General features: G+C 41.6%; 3 protein-coding genes across 6 annotated transcripts in view; 1 reads left to right on the top strand and 2 right to left on the bottom strand.

Moving 5' to 3' along the window:
- Positions 1–2,789, bottom strand: part of TBCD (tubulin folding cofactor D) — a 166,201-nt gene extending 163,412 nt beyond the window's left edge. Inside the window, exons 1-3 of one of the 3 annotated variants that reach the window (XM_063120403.1) lie at positions 2,700–2,789; positions 1,537–1,752; positions 654–704 (exon numbers count right to left, since the gene is read on the bottom strand). In XM_063120403.1, coding sequence (XP_062976473.1) covers positions 654–704; positions 1,537–1,729 — 244 coding nt within the window. In that variant the 5' untranslated portion in view covers positions 1,730–1,752; positions 2,700–2,789. Of the gene's footprint in view, positions 1–653; positions 705–1,536; positions 1,759–2,215; positions 2,234–2,699 lie in introns of those variants that run through there. The other 2 variants (XM_063120405.1, XM_063120404.1) reach the window with 2 other exon arrangements.
- LOC134394729 (protein SCO1 homolog, mitochondrial) overlaps positions 1–26,030 on the top strand; it is a 470,723-nt gene that overhangs the window by 59,114 nt on the left and 385,579 nt on the right. The window lies entirely within an intron of this gene.
- On the bottom strand, positions 7,316–17,010 carry FN3K (fructosamine 3 kinase). 2 transcript variants are annotated; one of them, XM_063123242.1, is made up of 6 exons: positions 16,735–17,010; positions 15,550–15,701; positions 12,314–12,405; positions 11,055–11,137; positions 9,962–10,084; positions 7,316–8,783 (listed from the first exon to the last, which is right to left on the bottom strand). In XM_063123242.1, exons 1-6 carry the CDS (start codon positions 16,873–16,875, stop codon positions 8,445–8,447), a joined length of 930 nt encoding a protein of 309 aa, XP_062979312.1. In that variant the 5' UTR covers positions 16,876–17,010; the 3' UTR covers positions 7,316–8,444. The 2 variants fall into 2 exon arrangements, with proteins under 2 accessions (XP_062979312.1, XP_062979313.1); XM_063123243.1 differs by lacking the exon at positions 7,316–8,783 and adding an exon at positions 9,609–9,757 and having other exon boundaries at positions 16,735–17,009.

Raw genomic sequence — 26,030 nt, 5'->3', positions numbered from 1 at the left:
TCTTACCTAGGTGCCATGTGCCTAATTGGTGAATTTAGCTAGGCAGACCCCTCACCTTCCTTCTTCTATGTAAACCTAATAAAATGGAATCAAGTTCTTTGTTCCTTTGTCGCTGGGGTTCCTTGTCATCTAAGCATGCTCTGACTCCGATTTCTCTATCATCTCTTCCATCCAAGGATGCCATGTGCATTTCAAGATCCTGTGACCCCCTAAGTGGGAGTACTTTCAAAAGTTTAGTGTACAATAATAAATTTCATCTTATGGTTTACTTTTCTTTTTCAGTATCCTTTGCTTTCCTTCTTGTCTCTTTTAATATTCTCTTTAATAAACACTCTCTCATAATTTGGACTGGAGGTCTGGATTTCAGACAAAGATCCAAGAGAGTTTCTTTTCTCCTCAATTGGCTTAACCACTTAGCAACACTACCAGAGTACGTAGACCTGTGCCTACAAGGAAGGCGGATAGAAGCAGGTTGCTGGCACGGCCAGGCATAGCTGGGTGATATCCTCAACACCTAGGCAAGTAACTCCTAAGCAAGAAAAGGACAATAGCAAACTACCATTCAGTCTCAAACTGTGAGCAATTTGCTCTGGGAGGCCTGTGGCACGGAGCGCAAGCACCCACCCATTACAAGGAAGTATAACAACCCTTACCTAAATGGGAGTCCAAAAGGTGAGGCTGTTCCTGATACTTGTCCATTATAACTAAAAGATAAAAAGCACATGAAATAAAAATAACAAATTATCAACCAGTTTCCTCATTTTATTAAATTTATCTGTGAAACATCTAGCGTGGTGATAAATTCCAGCCCCAAGATCTCTGAACTGTATTTAAGCCAGGCTGCTGTGGCCCTTTTGGTGTGCAGCAAGACTAGGACTAGCAATGAGGGTAGGGGGTTGTTTTTTTGTTTATGTTGCTAATTTTGATCTTGCTTTGCACTTGTTGTGTATTAAGTCTAGATTATTCTATTGCAGTATTGAATTTGTTATGTTTATTGAATGGTTGATTTTGAATTTGTTGATGAGCTGCAACAATTTTTTTTTCAAATGGGTGCTGTATTTTGATAATAAGTTGAGGAACTAACTCCTCAAAATACAAATAGTATGCCTAATATTGATGAAGATGAGACAATGATAACAAACACGTTTGTAGAGAGTCACTAGCCTAGTTTAATGTAAATAGAAGGATTTATTTCAGTAGTTAAAAGATCAGCAAAGATTTGATTTTGAGAAACTATTCATTTTCAGTATCTTCAAACATGTTGTATATTCTAGCTGGGAGGCCAAGGATGAGACACACTGCCTTGCCTACAGAATGCTCCTGTGCATCTTTATGTGGAAGTAAGTTCCACTGTATCCAATAGGCCTTACTCTCTATTAAGTGTGTTGCCTTTTTCCCCAATACTGAGTCTCAAGGCGGTTTACTGAATAAAGTGAGAAGTGAGACAGATTCTTCTTGGCTCAAAGTTCACACTCTGAACAATTACATTTGACAAGATCCCAAATAGCTGAATATATTAAAAGGATGCACTCTTACCTTTAAATTTTTCAAGTGCTGTTTCTCGCAATATCAGGACTTCATGCACCAATTTCAGATTATTAATCAAGTCCTTTGTCTCCTGATTCTCTGTAAAACTCTCAAGAATGTTTCCCTTGGCAATGACATCAGACTCCAGGCATTTGTCGCCCTCTTGCTCAGACCCATCATCGTTCATCTCATTTAAAACCATCTCCGACCTTGACAAATTATTTTCTGGCAAAAGCACAGCAAACCAGCATTTAGAAGCAGAAACCATTAAATTTACCACTCCTCAAACACAACAGTCACATTCCAAAGCAAAGTGCAGGTAAGGACCAATATATTTCAAATAAATCTTTGTTGGGCTGTGGTCATTCTCTTAAACAAAAATAATTGACATTGTACAAAAGGAAGTTCTTTCTCTTACTATACCTCATGTTCCAGATGTGTTTGCTAGAACCCTGTCTCATCCCAGCAGTTTCCTAAAGGAAAGGTTTCCCCCATAGCTAGAGGTCTAGATCTTTGTCATGAGATACTGCATGCTCACTCAAATTTTGAAATATATAAATAAGTCCTGAGACAATATAATTACAGAATGTGTGTCATTAGAATTTCTTGGGAAATTACTGTCCTTTTCCAGACCAAAAAAATATATATGCAAAAATGTATAGCAATAGGACTGTCTTGGGCTACTTACAATACATCTGTGTTCAGACCTGACGGAAATTACACCCCTTGCCCTGGAAGTCTTCCCTCTCACCCCAGACGTAATCAAGGGCTGGTTGCCGTTATTCAGTACTGAGGGAATATTCAGCATTCATTACCCATGAACAGGCTCAAACACAGCCTCCCTATCAAGTCTTTATTTAATGCCACGCCTTGGCATGGCCATAAAATACAGGCACTGAAGTACAGGTTTTGAGTGAAGCTGGTTTTAACAAATTTAGAGTGATGGAGCGAACTCCCTCCGGAGGAGATGCTGCCAGGCATCCCCACCTCCTTCCTCTAGATGAATTCTCACAGGACACCCGCGCCCTGGGCCACCTCCTGCCCCATTTCGGAGAAAATTGGCTGCTTGCAAACCCTCCCCCGTGACCAAACGCTGCCCTCCACCTCCCAAGCACCCACCCAAGACCCCCACCGCCTCTTCTCCACAGAGGCCCAATAAAGCTTCACACTACCTTAAAAAACGACGTTTGTTGGCGCCTACTTAGAGACAGGCCTCCTCAGTACGGCTCCTCGAGTGGGACAGAAAGGCTCGAGGCGTCGGGGCTCCGCGTCGGAAAGGGGCGGAGCCCGGCGGAGGGATAAAGGGGAGGGGAGTGTGGTAAGGCCCACTAGAAGGAAGAAAAGACAGGAGCAGGCAGCCGCTGGGACTACTATAACGGAAGATTGTTTTTTCTCAGATGTTGCAGGGAGGGGATTGAGGTGTCTTACTCCGAGGAAGGAAGCATATCGCAAGCGTTGGAGGAGAGCACATTTTTCAACATTTTCTTCATCACGAACAAGCAGCGAAGAAGCTATTTCACCTGCTCTAAAGGCGTCTATTCTCTAGGGAAAGGTTTCCAGAGAGTAGCCGATAGTCCGTTGTAACTAAAACAATAACGAGCCTTGTAGCTCCTTAAAGACTTAATACATTTTGGGCGGAATTCTATGCAAGGGACAGAAGTCCTACAATTCCCAGCATGCTCCATTCAGCATCGCTGACTGGGGGATGCTGGGAGTTGTAGGAATACTCTGTGTAAATATGCATAGCACTTTAACACTTAACTTTAATGGATCGCTAATCTCGCCTTCACCTGAAGAATTCTCACGGGTTTTGTCTGCAGCGAGCAGGGTAAAGCGACCCACGTTGAGGCAAAAAAAAAATCCCTACTTCACATATACGCTGATAAGATCTGAGCTAGCGGTCATTGATTAAGGTTAGGGTTACCCTGGATAGCTTGATAAAATTTCGATCCTGTGTGCAAGTGCTGTGAACAAGTCAAGTGCCATGTTGGGCACAAATGGGGGGGGGGGGGGTTGAAAATAAAACTACCAATATCATACTGGCTTCATACAAACTTCTGGTGTGATCACACTAGGAATACTGTGTACAGTTCCGATCAACGCACCTAAAAAAGGATATTGTAGAGATTGAAAAGATGCAAAAAAGGGGCAGAGGGGGAGCAACACTCCTGTGAGGAAAGATTACAATTTCAGAGATTGTTTAGGGGGGAAAGGCAAGTATTGGGAGACATGAAAGAGGTGTACATAATTATGTGTGGTTTGGAGAGTGGATAGGGAGAGGTTTTTCACATCTCAATACTAGAAATCCCAGGGTCATCTCAGAAGGCTGAACTGTGGGAGATGCAGAACACCAAACCTCAGCATCTTATAGCAATATAATGAAGGAACAGGTGGGGGTCGATATGGAGATTGGGAAAGGGGAAAACCATCCTTTTCCCTCTCCTTCACCCTTAAACATCCTTGTATAGTGTAGGGAGGGGAGTACTTAACTTGACATGCAGCTCCCAACCCTAATCCCCCCTTACACTTCATACTTACCTTATACTATAAGCTATTGGAACAAGATGGGGAACCTCTGTCCTGCAGGCCAGATATGGCCAATGGGACTTCCCTACCTGGCCCACAGACTCCTCCTTGCCCACCCACGCACCACTGAACAATTAGGCTTGTTAAAAAAAAATGCCATTGTGTAACAGCTGGGGGCTTAGGCATGCTAATTCCCTCGTCTCTCCCCACTCCTGCCTCCAGATTTCTTCCATACCTCAACATTACACAGCCCCAGGAAATTATAGATCCTTGTGAGACCATTTTGTATTTTTTTTTTAAAAAAAATCCCTTTTCTAATTTATGCACTGAAATATTTCAGCGTACCTAGGGAGTCTCTCAAATATGTAGTAACTGCTGCCTTATTTTGAGGCGGCCCCATTTCACTTCCAAACTGATAGTTACTCAAACACCAGGATTTACTGCTAGAGGGAATAATAATTCCAAATTGTGTGAACAATGTCAACATTTTATTTGGATTCCATATTATATACAAAGTAAGTGTAACACAACAATTTTCATTCAATCTCTGTATCATTAAAGTGAATTTATTAAGCCCTGAATTATTTGGTAAAGTGTTGTAAATAATATCTACTTCCTATCATCAATGAGGATTACTCCAACATTTCATTTAATTCACAATGGGGATAACAACGTGATGGTAAACTGATAGTGGAATGAGTGAGTGGTTTTCATATTAACTCTTTCAAATTAAAAATGCTTTAAAACTGTATAGGCTACAGGTCATGCATGAAAAGCTCACATCATAGGTAAAACATGCCAAACAACCAAATCCAATAATTACTTTATTATTAATAAATTATTTGTATTTATCATTACATTTTTCTAATGAGCTCTGGTATATCTGCCTGCCATGCCAATATAATGTTGTTGCAGCATTGGCATAATAATGTTTTATACTGTGATGCTGTGTTTGTGTAATTGATGGTAGACTGCCATTCCAAGCCCTTCCGTGTTGCTGCAACAAGTCTTAGAAATGGGCTATAGATTGGTTACCTGGTTTCGAAGCAATAGAGAAAGTGAGTGGGCCATATGGCTTTTTATTGTTATGGGAGTACCACCATAATCTAAAAGTTTTAATTTCACCTTTTTTGGGGCTACATCCTCAGAATGTTGGCAAGGGAGCTCCATCAGATGGGGAAAATCATGCTTGCTCAATGCTTCTTCTTTGGCTGAGTTCAGGTAATAACACACTCACAGTGCATTAATTTTCCTGTACTCCTCGCACGACATGTTGCCCCTCCCCGTCGCAAGGCTTAGAGTCCCAGCATCCTTCTGGGCTGTTGGTGCTCCTCCCTCAATCCTCCTGGGCACATCCCATCAGCCATTGCAAGTTCTGCCGGCTGTACAGGAGCAGCCAGGGTTTTTTCGGCCACTCCCACCGAACTCTATGGCCAATGGATTAATGCACCTGACAGAGGGAGAGAGCCCTCCACACAACATTTTAATCTATTGATTAATAGATAAACAACAGAGCAGCCTGTTTTTCTGCATTGTTTAATTCAAAAAATAATGTACTGTGCATTGTGTGTGTCCCTCTCCACAACACAATAATCAACTCAACCGACTGGTGCCTCCCTCCACCCCACCCGTTGATTATCGTGTCATCCAAACTCAGTCTTTCTCTCAGAGAGAGGAAAGAGGAAGTAAAAAGTGCACGTGTCTCATGCACACAGCAGGAGATAGTGGCAGCTTCCGTCTTTTTTAAAAAATGGACTTACCAGGGATTTTTTTGTCGTGTGAAAAAGGCTAAAAGGGGCAGGAGGCACGAGGGAGGCAGTTGACGTCATGAGAGGGGCCCATGAAAATCCATGAGTGCTCAGTAATGAGCATAGGTGAGCGCCGGGTTGTTTGAGTGAATGGATGCATGTGTGAGTGTTTTGGAGTGGGTGATCCTGAGTGTGTGTGTGTTTGTGTGCTGGCAGTGTGTGACTGTATTGATGTGATGATGTCTGAATGGAATGCCTGGTTGTTTAACTATGAATGGATGCATGTGCATGTTTGCAGAGTGTGTGTGTGGGGGGGGGAGGGCTGTAGTTTTATTTATTTAATTTATTTATTTGCCCCATAGCTGAAGCTCTCTGGGCATTTTTTCTGTGTGTGAGTTGTGGGGGATAATTTGGAGGTTATATTCCTATTAAATAATGCATTTTGACCCATAGACCTTCCTCTCCAATTTGTTTGATACAATTGGCATGACGTATATTTTGTAAAAAGTGCCGATAATTGTTCATCCTTCTTAAAAAAAAAACCTTTAAAAAAATTAACAGGATTGCCATTATTATTATCAGCATCATTATTTATGTCTCTTTTCTTGCTCGTGGTGGTTTTTCTAGATGAACATAATGGGCTTTGCCAAGTCATGCTGTCTTTTACTGATTCAGAAATTTCCTGGCTATTGAACATGTTTTAAGTATGACTGTTTTCTGGATGTTGGCGTGGATGTATTTTGGTCGGCCTAATTCTGTAAATAATAATGATGTGATGCTGGTGACTGATGTGACTAATGGAATAATTGTAACTTTTTCCTGTTGTCATAGTTCTTTAACTTCCATAGCCAGTGGTGTATATTTTTGTCTCTTGTCCTCTATCTTTTCTGCAACCTTTTTGTCAGTAGGTATTTCTATGTCAATGAAGTAGGTGTGTTTTTCTTGGTTATTTTTTACTATTATGTCTGGTTTATTTATATTTATTTTATTTATTACATTTATATACCGCCCCATAGCCAGTATATAAATTATATAAATGAAACAAGCTAAGAGGTGCTAGCCTTTAGCCCATTTTGTTCCATGGCTAATGTTTGCAAGGTAATAGTAGTTTACCTGCTATTAGGTAAACTGAATGCTTGGTTGCTTGTTTGTTGTACTAGATTTTTCTGTACTTGTCAAGTGCTTCATTTGTTCCTTGGTAGCTGTATGCTGAATGTGTGAATGTGGATATGGAAAAGATGATGTGAAAAGTGTGTTAAATGCTAGGAAAGGTTAGACTATGGTCATCCAGTCAGAAAAAATATTAGAGGGAAGGAGAGACTGTATCACACAGAGTATAGCAAAAGCTTCAAAGTGCAGCAAAAGCTACAAAAGTAGGAATGAGTGAAGTTAATTTCAGATACACTGAATGTCTCACTTGTTCTTTATTCCAGTGATTTTAACATTAAGATGTTATGTAGAACAGGTTGTCTTAATTATGTGCTGTGAAATCGGACATGTGACCAAGGCCAAGTTTAGGTGGGAATGCCCCCTTTGGGGCTGGGCATGTTGGTGGGAACGCCCCCTTGGGGGCGGCCATGTTGTCTTCCTTTTTGGTTTCCAAAATATGGTCACCCTACTACACATAAACAGGATGAAACTTTGTTTATAATACAAGAGTCCAACAACTGTAGCTTTACGTTGCCTATAAAAATTAGTTTTATAATAATTCATATTCACAAAACAATCCTATGTATTTTTACTCCCACTCTCATCTGTAAGTGTGCTCCCAGGTAAGTGTGCATAGGATTGTAACTACTAAGCCATCTGTGTAAAAGAAGGGCTTCCTTGCATCAGGGTGGGTGGCCCTAATGTCAGTTTTGCTTTTGAACTCTAGGATAGTTTCGAAAGCAGTTTATGATGCAATGCAAGGAGCTACTGCATTTGTGGAAGGGGCCGGGGGTGGAGTTATTACAGGCACACAAGCCATTACACATGTTTGAATAGGCTCTCAAGTTTTCATGCTCCATATCTGCAGCAATTTTTTGGGAATTTACACTATTCTGGAACTGTCAAAGCACCAGGACAGTGCAGGTTAAAGAGTGGCTTCCAATAAAGGGAGACAGGATTGCTATCTATAGAACCAACCACAATGGAACATAGGAAGTTGCCTGATCCTGAATCAGACCATTGCTCCATCTACCACAGTATTGTCAACACTGATTGGCAGCGGCTCCCCAGGATTTCAGGCAGGGTTCTTACCTAGCCCCAACTGAAGATGCCAGGGACTCAACCAGGCATGCAAAGCATGTGCTTCATCACTGAACTAAACCCATCTCCAAATGAAATACTGGGCTATCCAGTGGATGAGATGTTTTATGGAGCTTGTATATGCACATAGAATTCAATCCCTGGGATAACAAACGGTACACTGTTTCCCTATCTTATCAAAGTGGTTATTAATAAGCTGGTTAACAATTGCAGGATGCAAAAATTACAAAACCACTGCAAGCATTTTGTGAGGAATCAAATGTGAACAAATGCCACTTCAACCCTTGCCTTTTGTAACTTCCAGGTAGCTACCCATCACCTTTGAAATGTATTTGATGTTGTTCTGACATCAAAAGGGAGAAATCACTTATTCAGGATTACTGTGTTTGTGGATTACTTTAAAAGTTTTCGCATTACATTAAGAGTAGATCCCCGATATCCTGTCCCAAAATGGTTCCAGTGGTTAATATAATTAAATAACTGATAAAGATTGTTGCGCTTTTCAAAGCCTGGAGCCCTAGGGATTTTGCTGTGGTAAGCAGAAAAGAAAGCGCTGCTAAAGCCACCAAACATCATAGCAATTGCAAGTTCAAATTCTGAATGGCCGTAGAAACAAGCAGGGTCAAAGAGAATTGGGCCAGAGTCATCCTCAGCTACATTTCCTGCCCACAGATCCCCATGAATGAGTGCAGGAATGATATCCAGGTCACAAAACATCTCAGGAATCTTTGGCTGTAAAAAGCATAAGCAAAAACCTTAAAAACTGCCCCAAGAAAAGTAGCAGAACATCGTTCAATGAGAAAATGACAAGGCCTTAAAACCTATAAAGCAAAAGACATGTAAAATTCTGAATGTCACATTTTTATTTGTTGTAATCTAATTTTTAAATTTTATATATTTTGCTGTGGGAGGAGAGGAGCCAAAAAGCTGTTACCTGAGTGGAGTTCCGCTCATCATATTATTATTATTTTGTTACCCACTCTGAACATTTAGAATGAGGTGAGCTAGAAATGTTTTTAAACAAAGGCAGACCTTACTTATTCTTCATTAAAATTGCCTGATCCTGAATCAGACCATTGCTCCATCTACCACAGTATTCTCAACACTGATTGGCAGTGGCTCCCCAGGATTTCAGGCAGGATTCTTTCCTAACCCCAACTGAAGATGCCAGAGACTCAACCAGGTATGCAAAGCATGTGCTCCATCATTGAACTAAACCCATCTCCAAATGAAATACTGGGCTAGCCAGTGGATGAGATGTTTTGTGGAGCTTGTATATGCACATAGAATTCAATCCCTGGGATAACAATTTGAAGGCAGGACTGTTTGAATCATGCAAATGCTGTAGAAGTTAGTACAGTCTTGTGTGAAATGCAGTTCTAAATTATGAATACAGCAGAATGACTAGACAATGGAGTTAAGGGTAGACAAATTCCTATTTCCATTGCCTAGGGCCAAGACGCTTTCTGGGGTGATCTTGTTATCTTGCTGTATTTACATCACAAGATTATTGACATCACAATGACCTTTGTTTAGGTCAGACAAAGTTTGGGTTCATCTCCTCCAGGAAACTGGGCTTAGCCCTGGCTTATATCCTCATCTTGCACGGCTCTTGAAAGATGGTCCAAGAGTAAATATGACTGATATCAAAGATAACCTCAAAAAACTCCTGAGATGATCACAGAAAGGGAACTGAAGGACACCATCTATGAAGGAGAGCAGTGGACAAACTAGTATAGATCTGTCCCTAGCCAGAGAAGAGGACTGTGTAGGAAAGAGACCTCACGCCTTTAGTAAAACTTCTGTCAGAGTGAGGTGGAGAGGCAGAAATGGAAACACACTTTGATCTTAGGCTGTTACATTGATCTTCCCTGTTCTCTCGATGTGGCATTCTAGCATCTTCCCCTTACCTTTAGCTGGGACCACAACTCTCTTGCTTCTCTGTCTCCAAAATCTCTCTCAATCAAGTCCATTTGGGCTTGCAGCCGGTGTCGTATAAAGAAAGTGGGCCAGTCACTTTGCCATTCATTCACCTGCAAAATAAACAAATATCAAGATAGCAATGCTATAGAACATAAAAGTTACAGCCTTTGAACACTTTAACTGATATCTACTATTTTCAATCGGTTTGGGTAAAATTTTCACGGCCACAATAAACCAAAGCAAAACAACACCCAGCCTCAATCAATTTGTGCACTGCCAATTTTGGGATGGATCTAGATCCTTGTGCTGCCAGCAGAAGGACATTGCTTGCAGAGCAGGACCTCCATGTCCTCTGCCCTCCCATGTAGCCCCCTGTATGACCTCCAAATCTGCTCTGGAAACACAATCCACTGGAGCAGATTTGGAGGGCATATGGAGAGCTACAGAGGGAGGAGAGGATGCAGAAGTTCCATTCCACAAGCATGACATTCTGCTGGCAAAACCAAGGATCTGGATCCAATTCTTCGTCGCTAGAAATAAGTTTGCCCTTTAGATATTATATGCAGAACATGATACACAAAACATTGGCTGTTTGTAATGATTAAAACTGATTTTTCCACATTATACCTAGCAAATGTCCGCTTCTAATTTAATACAAACATTTTCCACTGGATACCTCAATTACTTATCAAAGTTACTTAATAAATGTACTCTGTTTCTATTACAGCAAATATTAATACTTGACATAAAACAGCAACCATTTTAATGATCCACCTTTTATGCTGGACAGAATGAACCTTCATTAGTGTGACCAGAATACTAAGTGATTCGTGTTTTTGATCTCATATCTTCTTCAGTACAGAGGACAGATTTGAGGGGGGAAAGATAAGCCTCTCTGATTAATGAGGAGCAACTCCTGGCAATTACCTTTGAAAAGAAAGCAAAAGTCCTCAAAGATGGAAAGTGGAAAATAAAACAACAGAATTAAACATAATAAACTGCAAACTACTTATAAATCAAAATCCATTAATCATCTCCTCATCTGATGTCATAAATATTTTATGCAAATTTGGAGCCTACCTGAGCTATATAGCCACAGCAAGTAACAGTATGGAATCCAAACTTATCCACATAGTGAGAGTCAGTCTGGCCTGCTCCTTTCCCTATCAAACAAAATAAAAGTCAAATTAAGGATGCATAGTGCAAAGACAAAGAACATTTCCTCAATTTACATCACAAGCTTAGTCACATCTCATAAGTAAGGGATTATTGGTTTTACGGAGCTTAATTCTGTAAGGGTGAAATCCTATGATGTTTAGACAGAAAAAAGTCCTACAACTCCCAGCATTCCCCAGCCAGGCTATACCCTAAGAGAGCAATCCTGTGGCCCCTAGACAGCGGGGGGGGGGGGGGGTAGGATATTTCAGATTCCCAGTTCCAAGTTCAGAGACAGCGCTCCAACCCTGGAGGAGGGATTCTGCCCCTCCCCTCTTACTCCCCTTTGCAGTTTGTGCAAAAAGAGCCACACCAGCTGCCTCTCCAAGAGGGGATCAAAGGGGTATTCTGGTGGAAAAGGGGAGGGAAGGGCCTGGAGAGGCAGCGGGCAGGAAGGGGAGAGGACAGGATAACCCCCAAGGCCTCTCCAGCCTCCTTCCCTCCCTCTTCAAAGTGCCCCAGCTAGACAGGCAAAAAAGTCCGTCTAGCAAAAACACAGAGTGGGAGGAGTGGAGAGGCTAAGATCACCGCCACCATTCCTCCCGTTCCACACAGGATGCTCGTAAGCCTCCGAGTTTACAGGCTTATGAGCATCAAGGGCATAAACAACAGGATTGCACCCTAAGTGGGAACAGGATTGCAGCCTTAGATACCATAGCAGTAATCCTATACACACATTCCTGAGAGTAAGTCACATTGGACTCAGCGGAGGTTATGTCTGAGTACACAAATATGGAATTGTGCTGTAAATAGCTATATTTGCAGCATTATCAGTTACAATATTCATTTATGACTTCGCAAAATGGTAGAGAAGGAATAGACAAACCTAAAGTATTATAAAGAAGAATTCTTTATACAAAATATTGCTGTGCAGTGATTGAGAAATAAAAATGCCAATATAACAAAAGAAACAATAATAGTTATGTATACATGTATACAATTGTAATACTTTTTAACGCAGTGGTATCTAATAAACATCTCAGCCTTCATCCAGAGAAAATTATGCTTAAGTTCTATAAATTTAAGTGGGCCTTTTATACAACTAACTTTCTCTGGATTGAGATCATCAGTGTAGGAGTAATTATATAGCTATGCTAGAGCGTGGAATCTAGACTCTACCATACCAACTGTGTTCTCTTCTTTCTTTAATTTTTCCCCAAGTTTATGGTTGTAAAGATGAAGATCTGCTACTTGCTCTCCAAGTTTTGCAGAGTATCTAGAAGATCAAAGGAAACAAACCCCAATGTTATGGATTTCAAAACCATTCTAAAAGCATCAGCTTGATGTTATATGTGAAACAAAGATTTCACATTAACACACACTATAGAAGACAATGGGAAAGAAAATTTAATATTTGAAGAGGCCTACAGGAAAAGTCCAAATGCTATCTCCTTTTCCAAAAAAAACCTTATGACTAAAAATTCTGACATTTCCTGCTGGGTTCTCTAAAATCTTTCGAATAACCAGTAACTGTCAACATTCTCAATTTTCAGACATTTCCTGTAATATACACTATACATGTCTGAACATCACAGAGCTCTTTATATAGAAACAGAGTGTGGGTTCATATAGTCATTCCACACAAGCTACACGTCCATATATTCAGACCAGTTCAATGTGTGGTGAGATCATAGGCCAACCCAGATTCAAAGGAAGACTTTTGAACCTAGAGATGTGTTGAGCCAGACTTCTCCAACATGGCACCTTCCAGATGTGTTGGACTGCAACTACCATCATCCCCAAGCAGCATGACCATTTGCCAATACATCTGGAGGGTGCCAGGTTAGACAACGCTGTGTTAAACCAATAAAAAGATTGCAATACGTTGGGTAATGTCCAATGTTACACTATGGCTCAGTTCAGACAACACATTCATCAACACAGTGTGAAAACTCCACTCAACGGTTGAGTTTTTAGGAGGTACTCCCCACACAACATGTTCTAACTCTACCGTTGTGTGACTGTGGGCTACAGTGGAATTGAGTAAAATCCATCATGACATTTGATTCACAGTTCCTTCACCCTCTCTCCTCCCCCAGTCCTCCCAATGGTATCATCAGCCATCGCTGCAAAACAACGATCCCAGTGGCTCACCTAGAGCAGCACTCACTCCTTTCACATTCTTGCCAGGGAACTCTATAGCCAGCAGGAAAAGTCAACGCAATGCAACAGAAAACTCCACGTAGCCCTCCACACAACACCACAGTTGTGCAGAAACTCTCCTCTGCACAGTGTGGATATTCTGTGTGGAGTGTTTTCCAAAAAATACTCCACCATAGGGTGGAGTTTTCCCGCCAGACAACACATTTCTCAACAGTGGTGTAAAAACTCCACCGTAGAGTTCTAAAGTCACCATTGAGAAATGTGTTGTCTGAACTGAGCCTACCACCGTGGTACTGTAAACTACCTTTAGCACAACACCAACAGCACTTGCTGACACAATATTTTTTTCAGGGAAACCTGTCACAGCAGCAAGTGCTGTTGTGCCAGATGTAATTTATGCTAGAGCAATCTAATTTACATAGTCAGTAGTGTTGCATTGGACACTGCCCATTGTAACTATCCATCTGGAGTTAAACAGCAACTTTGATTGAAGAAGGGAGGGAAATAATGAAAGTCAGCCCACTGAAAATAGGATTAATTGGATTATTGTGAGATCCTTAGGGGTCCTCCACATTCTCTTAACAATAAGACTTGTGGTGTCTGTGCATGGCATTCTTAGGGCTAACTCATCTTCATTAAGGGCATGCCCAAACTTTTTAAGGAGGTGCTCCAATGCACCAGTTTAGCACCCTTGATCCAGCAAAAAAATACAGCAAAAAAAGGCAAACAACATTTGGATATAGCCCAGGCTAATTGCCCACTGAACCCTAAAGGAAAAGGGAGGAATTCAGGGGAAATTACAGGTTCAGTATAATTGAAAGAAACTACAGTGGAGGAAGATACAAAACCTTATTACAGGACTGGGCTAACCCTTTTTAACCCATTGAATACAGTCCTCAACACATTCTCTTGGGTTGGGAGGTACATGCTGGAGGTCAACAGGCCCAGAGCCAAATGCAAGGCCTCCCTTTTCTCTCTCTTTCTGCCACCCCCTTTCCTTTCTCTTTCTAGTCATATTCAGGCATTATTAACAGAGGTTTCCTCAACATGCACCCCCCCCGCAAACATTTGCACCATACACAGATACCTGGGAGAGTGGCTACATGATTCACGGGGCATTGTGGGATGGAGGTACTCAGCCCAGCCCTGTTCCCCACTCTTGAATAGTGTCTGTTTCTAAGCACCCCCTTTTCTTTCTGACATCACCTCTCCCCCCTGCCCCGTCTTCCTCCCCATGCAATGGGCTTCCAGGGGTGGGACAGATTACTCTTACCAGAAGTCTGAACTGAGGACTTCTGAGATTCAGCCTTGGGGCTGCATGTTGCCCACCCCTGCCTCGTATAAAACAGGTTTCTTTCTTTTTTTCCAGGCCACTACAGCCACCATTTCTAGTTTTGAGCTAGGTTGTCAAAGCAATAGTGCAATCTAGTGAGTTAAAAAATCCCTTACATAGCTTTGCATTACTGGCGCTAAACAGTTGTGCGTCCACACTTCAGTGGAGACCAAATGGCAAAACCCAGATCAAACTGTTAAGATTTTTATAGATGTTAAGAACCTTGTGAAGTCTGAATGTTAGCATTTGGCCCAGGAAAAGCTGCACAAGGCCTATCAAGCCCAAACGTTCCATACAAAATAGTATGGACATTCTCAGACCTCTGACAGATACATATAATTGTCAAGATGCAGAGTACGTGTTGTTGAAATAAGTAACGAGAGAAATTCCCTCCTGGCATAACTTCACTGAAGTCATCCCATAATGTGATGTGGATGTGAGCTTGTTAATTCTCTATAACGTATTACTTCCAAGCAGATGTTATTTCAAGATGATAAAATCGACCCTTTTCAAAACTACGTCTGAGAGGCAACAGAACAGAGGAGGAAATCCAGAGAATCAACCTTCCAATGCTGGGGGTGGGGAACCTCAGGCACAGGGCTCAAACCTAGCTTGGGGTTCAATTTGGCCCTCTAGGGTTTCCCAGATAACCATGCTCCTTTGCCCTGGCCCCTTCCCCACAATTGCCAGTCACCAATTCCTGGCTTTTGTGCAACTCCCCCACTTCACCCCACCACATTCTAAGAGGTTAAAATGCCTCTCTCATAAGGCTTAGTTACTGGAACTAAGGGCTGTAATTGTGTGACTGCCCACCATTGGAATGTGGGCCCCAAGAGTTTCTCCAAAATTGAATTCTGCTCTCAGGCTGAAAGAAGTTCCCCAACCCTGTTCTAACAAGTACAGCCATGAGGCCCTCAAACATACTTGCTGAGACTCTTCATTTTTAAGTACTCCATGGCAAATGCTGCTCCACCTCCAGGGAGATCCATCACTTTAATTGGCAGTGGAACCCGGATAGTGTTGGTGTCCTGAATAGCTCTTAAACTTGCCATTTCACCCTCAAACATTGTCCTAGCCTGATGAGAAAGAAGAATAGAATTGAATGAAAACATTCCTTTGGCTGCACATTTGGATGCTGTAGGAGAGCAATGTTTTGTTCGTTTTTCCTTTGTAGAAATTTATTAATTCCTTAAAATGTAAATATAGCAAAATGTATTAAGATTTCAGTGGAAATCGCTAAGACAGGCATATAATTTGTTTAGATTTATAACCTGTCCTATCCTAAGAGCTCATAACTACATATGTATATGTGCCCAAAACACTGGATTAAAATCCACCAATGGGTAGCAGGAGCCTTGTAGCGTGAGTCAATAGGGGCTGCTAATAGTGGCAAGGACAATTTGTTTTGAGTATATTAGAAAATTAGAAACATTAGAAAACATTTGCTAGCATTTAAATTAATTTTAGCACATTGGCAATCAGCTTGATGTTGGCATGAACACTCTCTTGAGTGGGTCTGCCCATTTATTCATATAAAATTTATGGGGAGATATCAGAATACCTAACTGGGTGGGGAAAACCAGAAGGTGAATATCAAACACAATTAGATTATAACATGTAATCCAATGTTTATATATTTTGGTTTGATGACTGCATACTGTAAGATTTCAAGTTCTCTGACCCTTGGGGAAGGAGATGACCTAATTAGATTCTTATTCCAAACCCTTAATCTTTTTCTTGTGACTTTTATTATTGATTTTATTTATTTATTGCATTTTTATACCTCCCAACAGCCGAAGCTCTCTGGGCGGTTTACTGAGAGCTTCTGCTATAGAACGACTCATAAATTGAATTCATCAACACCATCATTTTAGAATCACTGCACAGCGATATCTCTATAGATTTCACAAAACTGCCAGAGAAGGATTTTAAGAAGAGCGGTCGCCGATTCTGCTGTGCACCTCTCCTGCGGAACTCACCCTCGCACACCACATGAGAGCCGTTGGCAAGGACGAGAAAAATCCTGCAATGATTTCAGCATCTGTAATCCCACCCATCCCCCTTCCCAAATGCAGCCATATTAGTAACTAGAGAGCTGTCGTCGGTCACCTGAGGCTTGCTGTTGATTTTAACAAACACTCGGCCGTGGTCAGTTTCATAGCTCTGCCCTTGGCTTATGCACCCTCCTCCCGATCTCCCAAATGCCTTCAAAACGGTGGTTTTCAGTTCGGCTTTTAGCAGTTTTTCCATGGCGCTGAAATGTTGTTGTAGTAGTTGCTGCTCTTACAGGATTCCCTCTTTCGGCCTCCAAATAGTGCAATAGGTCGGTGTCCTCTTTGCAGCAAAATGCAAGCTGACGTTTTGCTTTGCAGCAAAATGCAAGCAGAACGGGCTGGGCGGGGTAGAGAGGGCCCGTTTAGTAGCTGGTAGGGAAGCCGGTCAGCTCATCGTTTTGCAAAATGGCAAAAAGCCTTAATTATACTAAAAGTAAATTAATAACATGTCATCTATTGCTATAAAATGGGGTTGCTAGGCCTGTCTCGGGGGTCTTCCGAGGCTTCCCTGATGGCTTCTGGTATTTGTCGTTCGTTAGCCTACTTTTTTACACGGGTCTGTTCTCCCCGCTTCCCCTCCCCTCGCGTGCTCACATGGGCATTTAAAGAGATAACATTCAGAGATAACATTTTAAGAGCAAACCACTAGGGGGTGCACTCCTCAATTTAAACCACTGATAAAAGCTTTTACAGAAAAGGAAGCTGCCGATCTGGGCTACATGGCTATTAAACCAGAGAGAATTAAGCTGTAAAAGGCAACTTTTAAAAGCTGTTTTTGTAAGCAATGCATAAATCGGCGTTTGCGTTTTCTTCATTTATAATCTGCAAAAGCTTACGCTGGTTATTGAATGTGTATTTAATAGGGCTCTCTTCTGCTTCTTGTGCCGCTGTATTTGCAATATTCGCAAGTCATATTCAGGCTCATATCAAAATGCAAGCAGAATGATGGGTTGCCGAGTGTTTTATGCCACCTAAGTGAAGGAAGAGTCTGGAACTAGAATGTAGTCAGTGTTGTTATGGGACTGCAGGCTCTTATTTCCATTTTTCATCTGCACTGTACTTTCACATCTGCACTGGCTGCCAATCCAGTTCGAGGCCTGATTCAAAGTGCTGGTGTAAACATTAAAAACCTGGCTTGGGGCTAGATGACCTGAAGGATTGTCTGCTCCCATAAATACCTGTCTGTTAGATCATCTTCAGGGGCACCTGTGTTGTGGTGTTTTCCGCCCCAGGCATTTTAGTCTTTCAGTTTCTATTGTTTTTAAACATGGTACTGTTCTTTCCCCAGACTGTGGAATGGCCTGCCTGAGGAGACTCATCAACTTAACAGTCTTTTAGCATTTAAGAAAGCTATAAAGACTGGTCTATTCCAGCAGGCCTATCCAGTGGAATTTTAGGATGTTTTTAGGATGTTTTAATAATGTATACTATGTTTTTAATTCAGTTTTATGTATTTTATACTTATTGTTGTTTTCCACCTCGATCCGAATGGAGAGGTGGGTAAGAAATAAATTATTATTATTATTATTATTATTTAAAAACTTTGCACTACTGCTAGGTTTTGTATTGGATTTTATTTTTATTTTCATTTTGGTTATGTACTGTAGTTTCAATTTTTTAAACTTTTATATTATGTTTCATCATGTTGTATTTTATGGTTTTAATTGTTGTGAACTGCCCAGAGAGCTTCCGCTATTGGGCAGTACAGAAATGTAATAAATAAATAAAATATTTTAGAAAGAGATGCATTTTGTGATGGATTAAAGCTTACGACTGTCATCTTCCCTTCTTTGCTAGTGGTTATGACGTTTCCCCTTGTTTTTTGCTTGCAGTATTATGTTCACTTTACTCATACCTGTCCTTCAGTTCTGTCTCTCTTTTCTTCCTCCTCTCTAGCAACTAATTTTAAGCATTCAGTAGGATTCTATTTTGGTTAATCATGTACTTTCTTAACTGTACTGATAGCCAGCTAAAGGCTTTAACTGGAAAGTAGAATGTGTCATTTATATGGTGCAAAGAATTTAGTTGTATCTGGCTGGAGTCAGAAGTTTCTTGTGGTTAGTTTCTTATTGTAAGAGAAATAATAAAGTTATCGTTTAGCTTCCTCTTTCATGACGTAGAGTAGTTTTTCCCAACCTGGCACCCTCCAGATGTGCTGGGCTACAACCCATAAAATAGCATAGGCTGCCAGATTATGGGAGTCGTAGTCCAACGCATCTGGAAAGTGCCAGGTTGAAGAAGGCTGACATAGAAGAATGGACAGACCTAGGCTTTCCCCAACCCCATTCCCTACTTCTTCTCTTCCACTAGGAGCAGGGACAAGGAAGCCCTACTCATGAGCATGAGTATCCCTTCACTATTAAATATCTTGTTGGAATGTCCATGGTTATTAAGTGTGCAACTAGGCCTTTTTGCATGCTCAAATCCTTACTCAGCCTCAATTCTGAATGATGATCTTATTCTACAGAGGCTCCTAAGCATGAGCTGCATTGGCTAGTTGCCCCCTGTTTAAGACTGTTTGAATTATTGGGAACAAGCCTTTGATGAAAGAATTATCCTGTATTTGCAATAAGACATGTGGTTTAGCTGTCACTGCGTCATAAATGTCAATATACCTACCTACCTATGTTATCCATTCCCACTCTCCATCCATCCATTGTCCTGATGCCTGTTTGAAAATATAGCATAGCCACCAACCCATGGGAGAAGTTGTGTTCAGGAGTGGGGGTGGGAAATAACCAATTCTTCACTGCATTGCTTTCTCTTTCTTTCCCAAACCCTGCACCTAGTTTGGGAGGGGAAATCAGAAATATATTGCACCTTCCCCTACAACCCTGGAACTGCCCCCCAAAGGGTCTCTCCTAATAGGATTTCAGCTGGTAGTGATGGGCCTTGGGCAAGACACATCTACTAAGTATGCAGAAGCCTACTTCTGTGCTCATATACCCCTAGCTCAGTGCTGGCTCCAAGTTTTTGAGGGTCCTTGGGCAAGATACCTTCAGTGGGTGGGGGGCTTCTTCAGTGAGTCTACCTTCTTACTCCCACTATGACCTGCTGCTATTGCTCCTCATCCTTTTTTATTATTGTTACTGCTTGCTTGCTTGACAAGCAGAGGCCTCGTTTAGAAGATACCTTAAACCACAGCTTTAGCCATGGTAGTTAAGCCAGAAAGCTGGGGCGTGTTCAGAAGACACCATAAACCATGGCTTTAACCACTTTAAGCCTTATTTACCATGGCTAAAGCCATGGTTTAAGGTGTCTTCTGAACATGCCCCAGCTTTCTGGCTTAACCACCATGTTTAAAGCCGTGGTTTAATGTGTCTTCTGAACAGGGCCAGAGAGTCAGTGAGCAAGCAGCCAGTGGCATCTACTGCTTCCCCTTCTTACCACTACTGTTATCTAGGCAAGAGAAAGAGGGTTGTAGTGGTGAAGAGGAGGAGCAAAACCAGGGGGGCTATTGTCAGTGGTCCCCTGCTGGGGTGTGGATCCTTGGCAAGTGGACAACCAATGATGGTGACCATATTAGTGGTGTAATGCTGCATTACTGTAATATTGTCCCTGAGTGTAGCACTTGACATTTCCCTATAGGAGTCATTCACATTCATGCACACACACACACACACACACACACACACACAGAGAGAGAGAGAGAGAGAGAGAGAGAGAAGGATCTACTCTGGATCAGTGAGGGTTAAACCAGATCTGCATTCCTTATAACCTCAGCCATTCAGAATCAGGCCTGCTCCTACTGGCACAGCAACTTTCTAATTTCTAATCTTGGCCATGCTAGGATGTGATGGAATATTAGGAGAATGTGACGGAATGCTGGAAAATTGGATAGATAAGCTAAGACACAAGTGCCATCTATATAATATTGACCTGCAGTTGCTGACAAACACCCAGTGAGCATGAATAGAATTTGTACAAAAAGGGCCTGCATGGAGCATCTCTTGCAGTTTCCCTGCCCTCTAGTGGTGGCCGAAAAAGGAATTCTGGAAAACCAATGCAGCTATCAAATGGGTATGAGTTTGTTTACATGACGTGGTTATAAGCATTTTTGTGGGGCTTACTGGAAACTATGCGTCAACCAGAAAAATTCTGACGTCAGCATCATTTCTGAAATTTAAAAAACACACAGTTGTTATTGTTCAATGACATAATTTACAACAGGGGTCACGAACTGCCAGATGTTGTTGCTCTGCAACTCCCATCAGCCCTACCTAGCATGGCCAATAGTTGGGGATGGTGGGAGTTATAGTCCAACAATATCTGCAGGTTTCCCACCCCTATTCTATAGTCTTGTGATTAAAAATGATTAAGATGATTACAACCAAAGGAGGACTGAGCTCCTGTACCTTTAATACTTGTAGAGGAGAGGGAAGGGAATTAAGAGTGGAAGGGAATATATATATATATATCACTGTCACCTTTGATTCTGGCCACCTTAGGTTCCAGGGAGAGGGAAGGTTCCCTCTTTTAACCTTTCCTTTTCTTTCAATGTTGAAATGGCTTCCAATAGGAGAAGTGCCTTCCTAACTGACCAATCAGGCCAGTCAACCAGCGCTGTGCATAATTCAACTCTGAGAACATGAAGTGGGGACTTAATTTGTTATTGACACAAGAGCTGGCCAATTAGGACTGTGAAAATCCCATTTCTGCTCCAAACTGGAAGAGCAGTTCCCCCACCCCCACATCCCTCCCACTGAACCCTATCCTTGGAAGAAAACTGTGTATGTTGTTGGATAAGTGGTGCCAGAGCTCCCACACCAGACTCGCTGCTAAATGATGTGTGTCTATCTTCACCCTTAAAAGATCTCTGGTAGGAAGGCTGGAAAATACCTTTGCCTGAAGCCTTGAAGAACCATTACCAGTCAAAGTACACCAGAGGTGAGTAATGTTTTCTCTCCCCCCCTCCTCTTTCCCACACAGCAGGCTGTCGGGGAAGGGACAGATCTGTCTTGCCAGAGATCCCTGGCATCACCAGGTAGTGCTAGGAAAGAATCCTGCCTGAAATCCTGGAGCTCCTGCTGCCAGTCAGTGTCGACATTCCTGATTGTGTATGAGGCAGCTTTCTATGTTCCAGTATAAGGAAGTTTCAGATTTGGTTTTTACTATCTATTTTTGGGGTCCCCAATCTTTTGGGACCCATGGGCACATTTGGGGAACTGCTGCAGGTGCCACCACAAAATGGCTCCAACGATGGATGTGGCTAGTCACATAATGGCTGCCATGGGAGCCTGGCTAGTCAAAAGGGAACTAAACAGGTGGGGTGGGGGGAAAGCAATAGCAAGGCTAGAGGCTGGATGGGAGGAGAAAATAATAAAGCAAAGGGGTAGAGGAAAGCAAGGGAGAGAAAGAAGACTGCCCTAATATTTTACAAGGTCTCTCTCTCTCTCTCTCTCTCTCTCTCTCTCTCTCTCTACATATATATATATATATAAAAGAGACAGGTAGTGGAGAGATTTGCCGGTCCCCATGGAACTGTGGGTGCCAGATAGCCCCCCCCCCAATCTATTTCATTCTCACCAAAATTGTTGCTTGAGTCAAAGTGGCTGCTACAAAGGTAGAGTTCATAACCTTCCCACATTTTGTTTGGAACTGCTATGCCAATGGGGGCAATCAATGACCTGGGGGCAGAGGCATGTACAGATGCTCAATCATTTCTGTATTGTTTGATGTGGTCAAATCTGGTCTAATTTCCCCTTAATTTCTAATCTTATGAGCTCATATACATGAATTGTGGTAATGAGTTCTAGCTTAGAGAGTGATTATGGAATCATTGCCCCAGATGCTGTCCCAGGTTTAAAGAGAGAAAGCTGACATAAGCCACATCTGGTTTCATCAGTACAGTAAACAATAGTAACTCCCGGTTTGGTTAACTAATTGAATTTGAGAGATAGCATCAGGTATATCATGGAAAGAGATATAAAAGCAATATCCCTCTAAATAAAGCAAAATACACAAGGATGCTGATTATCCCTGTGACTCCGTCCACCACTAACCGACAGATGACACTGATATTGCAATAGGTTTGCTAAATCCAAAGCTTCTATATAGCAATGATTATCCAATATCCCCTATAGGTTAAGGTTTTATTACAAAGCAGATTTAAAAGTAGATTAGATGGAATACCAAACAATATAAAAAGATTAAGAGGTGCTTCTAAATTGCTCATAAAAGTAGTTGGTTTGGAAGGAGAAGTGGTCAGGACATTGGGATAAATGGATGAAGAAAGGATCCAGTGTGTGGGGGAGACTTTACTTATACTGATTGAGGCAAGAAAGAGCAGAAAGGGGGCAAAGAAACACATGCAGTTGGAAGAAAGGGATCTGAGGAGGCCGTGGATGTAGATGACCCTTTTTGCCCTGACACAGAAAAATGGCACTAAGGGCCAGTTCACACATTGCAAGCAGCTACCATGGAACTGCTTTCCTGTTGCTTTTTTCCACGCTGTTCTAGTAACGTTTGGACCTAGGTACCCCATGAACAGAACCGATAACATGACATTTCCCTATTTCTTCTTCATACATTTATTTTACATTTCTAGATCGTTTCTCTGCTGCTATTGTACAGTATATGCCTAATGTTTTAAAGACACGGTACAAAGACACTGCCCATACGCTTACATTCTACTAGACATGACACAAAAGGGGAAAGGGATGGGTAGGAAACAGGGAAATAAGCAATTTCAGCCTCAAATTCTTTAAAAGTTACATAATACATTAGATTTTTTTAAGACTGGGGTCTGATGAAGGATCTTGTGGGGGAAAAAATGGAAACTGTCCACTCCTTGGCCTTAGATGTTACTGCTATTGTTGCCACTGCTCTGGTGTTTCCAACTGTTGCTCATTGAAAGTTCTGTGCTGGCAATAGGGGAGAATGGTATCAAACACACTCTACAGAAGTATGTTGCCAGCAATCAGGGCTAGCTAGCATCAGACCCAGGGTTTTTCTGGAAGCAGGGGTGGCTGACAAAGTCACTGAAGAAACAATTATAGGAAATATCCACTCCCCAAGCCATAGATACTACTGCTGCCATGACACGGTCCTTTTAGATCTGAATGTTCCTGTCCTCTGGTCCATGGCTTTCTGAGTCCCAATGTTAAAGGAGTGGCATGAGTGTGGGGAATCAATAGTGAAGCTACTCCTACATCGCCACTGGCAACAATGAGTTGCTTTATATCTCTTCTTCTTCTTCTTCTTCTTCTTCTTCTTCTTCTTCTTCTTCTTCTTCTTCTTCTTCTCATCACTGACATGGCTTGCATTTGATTGGTTCTCCCTTGGTAGTTATATTGGTAGTTATATTGGATAACTACCAATATCCAAAGCTTGCTGCTCCTTGCTCATTCATTCATTCATTCATTCTTCACCTTCAAATAGAACTCTCAAGCTAGGAATCATCCTAAAATAACAATTAACAAGACAACAATAACCATAAAACAAAATCATAGTTGGAAGAAACATGACTAAATATGATTGTTTTGAATTGGCACCTACAAACACAATAGGGAGAGCCAGCCCTATCTTTCACATCAGAGAGTTCCATAGCCTGAGCATCACCACAGAGAAGGTCCTATCCCATGTACCCATCACCTGAACCTCAGATGTGGTGGAACACAGAACAGAGCCTTCTCTTAAGACTGAAATATTCAGGCAAGTTTATATGACTGGAAGCAGTCTTTTAAAGGACAGTACTAGCACTTTGAATTGAGCCCTAAAACAGATCAGAAGCCAATTAATTTGGTATAGTACTATCTTGTCAAAGCATTAGGCTCCCACCAGCAGTCTAGCAGCTGCATTTTGCACCAACTAAAGTTTCTGGATACTTTTCAAAGGCAGGACCTTCTGCAGTATGTTACAGTAGTCTAATCAGGATTGTTAAGGTCCTAGCTAGACAAGGTGCTAAATTGAAGCCAAGTCTCTTCTCACTCATGTAAGGTCTAGTAGTAATTACCTATACCATAACATTATTACACTTCATGTTTTCCACCCCAATCAATCCACATTATTGGGTGCTACTGACAAGGCAATATAAAACACCATGACCACTGTTAAAGATACAGGAGCCCTCCCCTCCTTTCCATATGTTCACCCTATATATACCACAACATGGGTAAATACTGCATATGTAAATAATCCTTACACACACACAAACCCCTTCCTACATAAAGATATTATGTCAGGGGGAAGGATTCAGTCTGTACCCTGACATGTTATTTTTTTCTATTTGAAGAGTTTTGGGGTGGGAGGGTGTCTCCCACATGGGAGCATGAAACAGCCTTACCTGAAGTGTTATGATCCAGGAAAGTGTTACCACTTGATTCTACTCAATACATAATAGCTTTCCTGCTGGAGCAGACCAAAGGTTCATTTAGTAATTTACTCAGGGGCACATTGGCTTAAGCATAGACACATGTGTTGTGAAAGAATGTGTACTAAACTTAGATGTAATAATTGTTTAAGACACGATAATAAAGCTGGCTTAGTAACTAAGAGTCGTGAAGTGACAAAATGGCCAGAATGTTTTTTTGGATCCAGCATACATACCACTGCACCGTTGCTAATTTCTAGTAAAAACCTCACCTGACCTCTCTGATCACTTATTTTCTGAAGGCTTTGTTGTGGAGGAATTTACATTTGACATGTTCTAGGCTTGATGTTTGTAGTGCAAAACTATTATGAGATTAGTGAAGGGGGAGTATAAAAATAGCTTTAAGTAGAAGAAAGACATGATCACGTGGTCTCCTTTCTCCCCTGATTGGGCTCCCATCTTAGAGCAATTTAAGGTACGTGGGATGAAGCTTTAAGTCAGTGATGGCAGAGTGTTTACAACAGCTAAATACCCTTGTGGAGTGATCATGCTGGGTACTAACAGGCTCTTTAATCTAGCAAAGGAAGGTAGCATGAGGACCAGCAACTAGAAATAAAGGTTCAGCCAGTCCCAACTATTGGAAACAAATGCTCAGAAGGTTCATACTTTTCTGCCTCTAAATGAGAAGATTTTCTAATAGACAAATTAATGAGCTGAAGGGCTAGAAAAAAAATAAACACCTGTGCTACCTAATAATTATGTATGTGTTCATTATTTGCTTATTGGTAGAAGGACAACAGAAATAGAGCTAGCTTGGCCTCCCATTTGTAGAAAGTTCCAGAGCCAGGAAGCAGCCACCAAGAAGACCTTCCCTCACATTCCCGTCAAATGTGCCTATACATAGGGATTTCCTACTTTAATCTAGCTGATTACTTGGTTTCACTTAGAAACTAATTTAAAGCTAAATTTTCAATCAAGTGTTGACGTTTATGTTTACAAAGAAAGTCCATAAAGGCTTTTTATGTTGAGGACTAGAAATC

This window comes from Elgaria multicarinata, chromosome 3 (genome assembly GCF_023053635.1).
Source record: "Elgaria multicarinata webbii isolate HBS135686 ecotype San Diego chromosome 3, rElgMul1.1.pri, whole genome shotgun sequence".
In the NCBI taxonomy this organism is placed as follows: Eukaryota; Metazoa; Chordata; class Lepidosauria; order Squamata; family Anguidae; genus Elgaria; species Elgaria multicarinata.
This window is presented reverse-complemented; position numbering and strand designations above follow the sequence as displayed.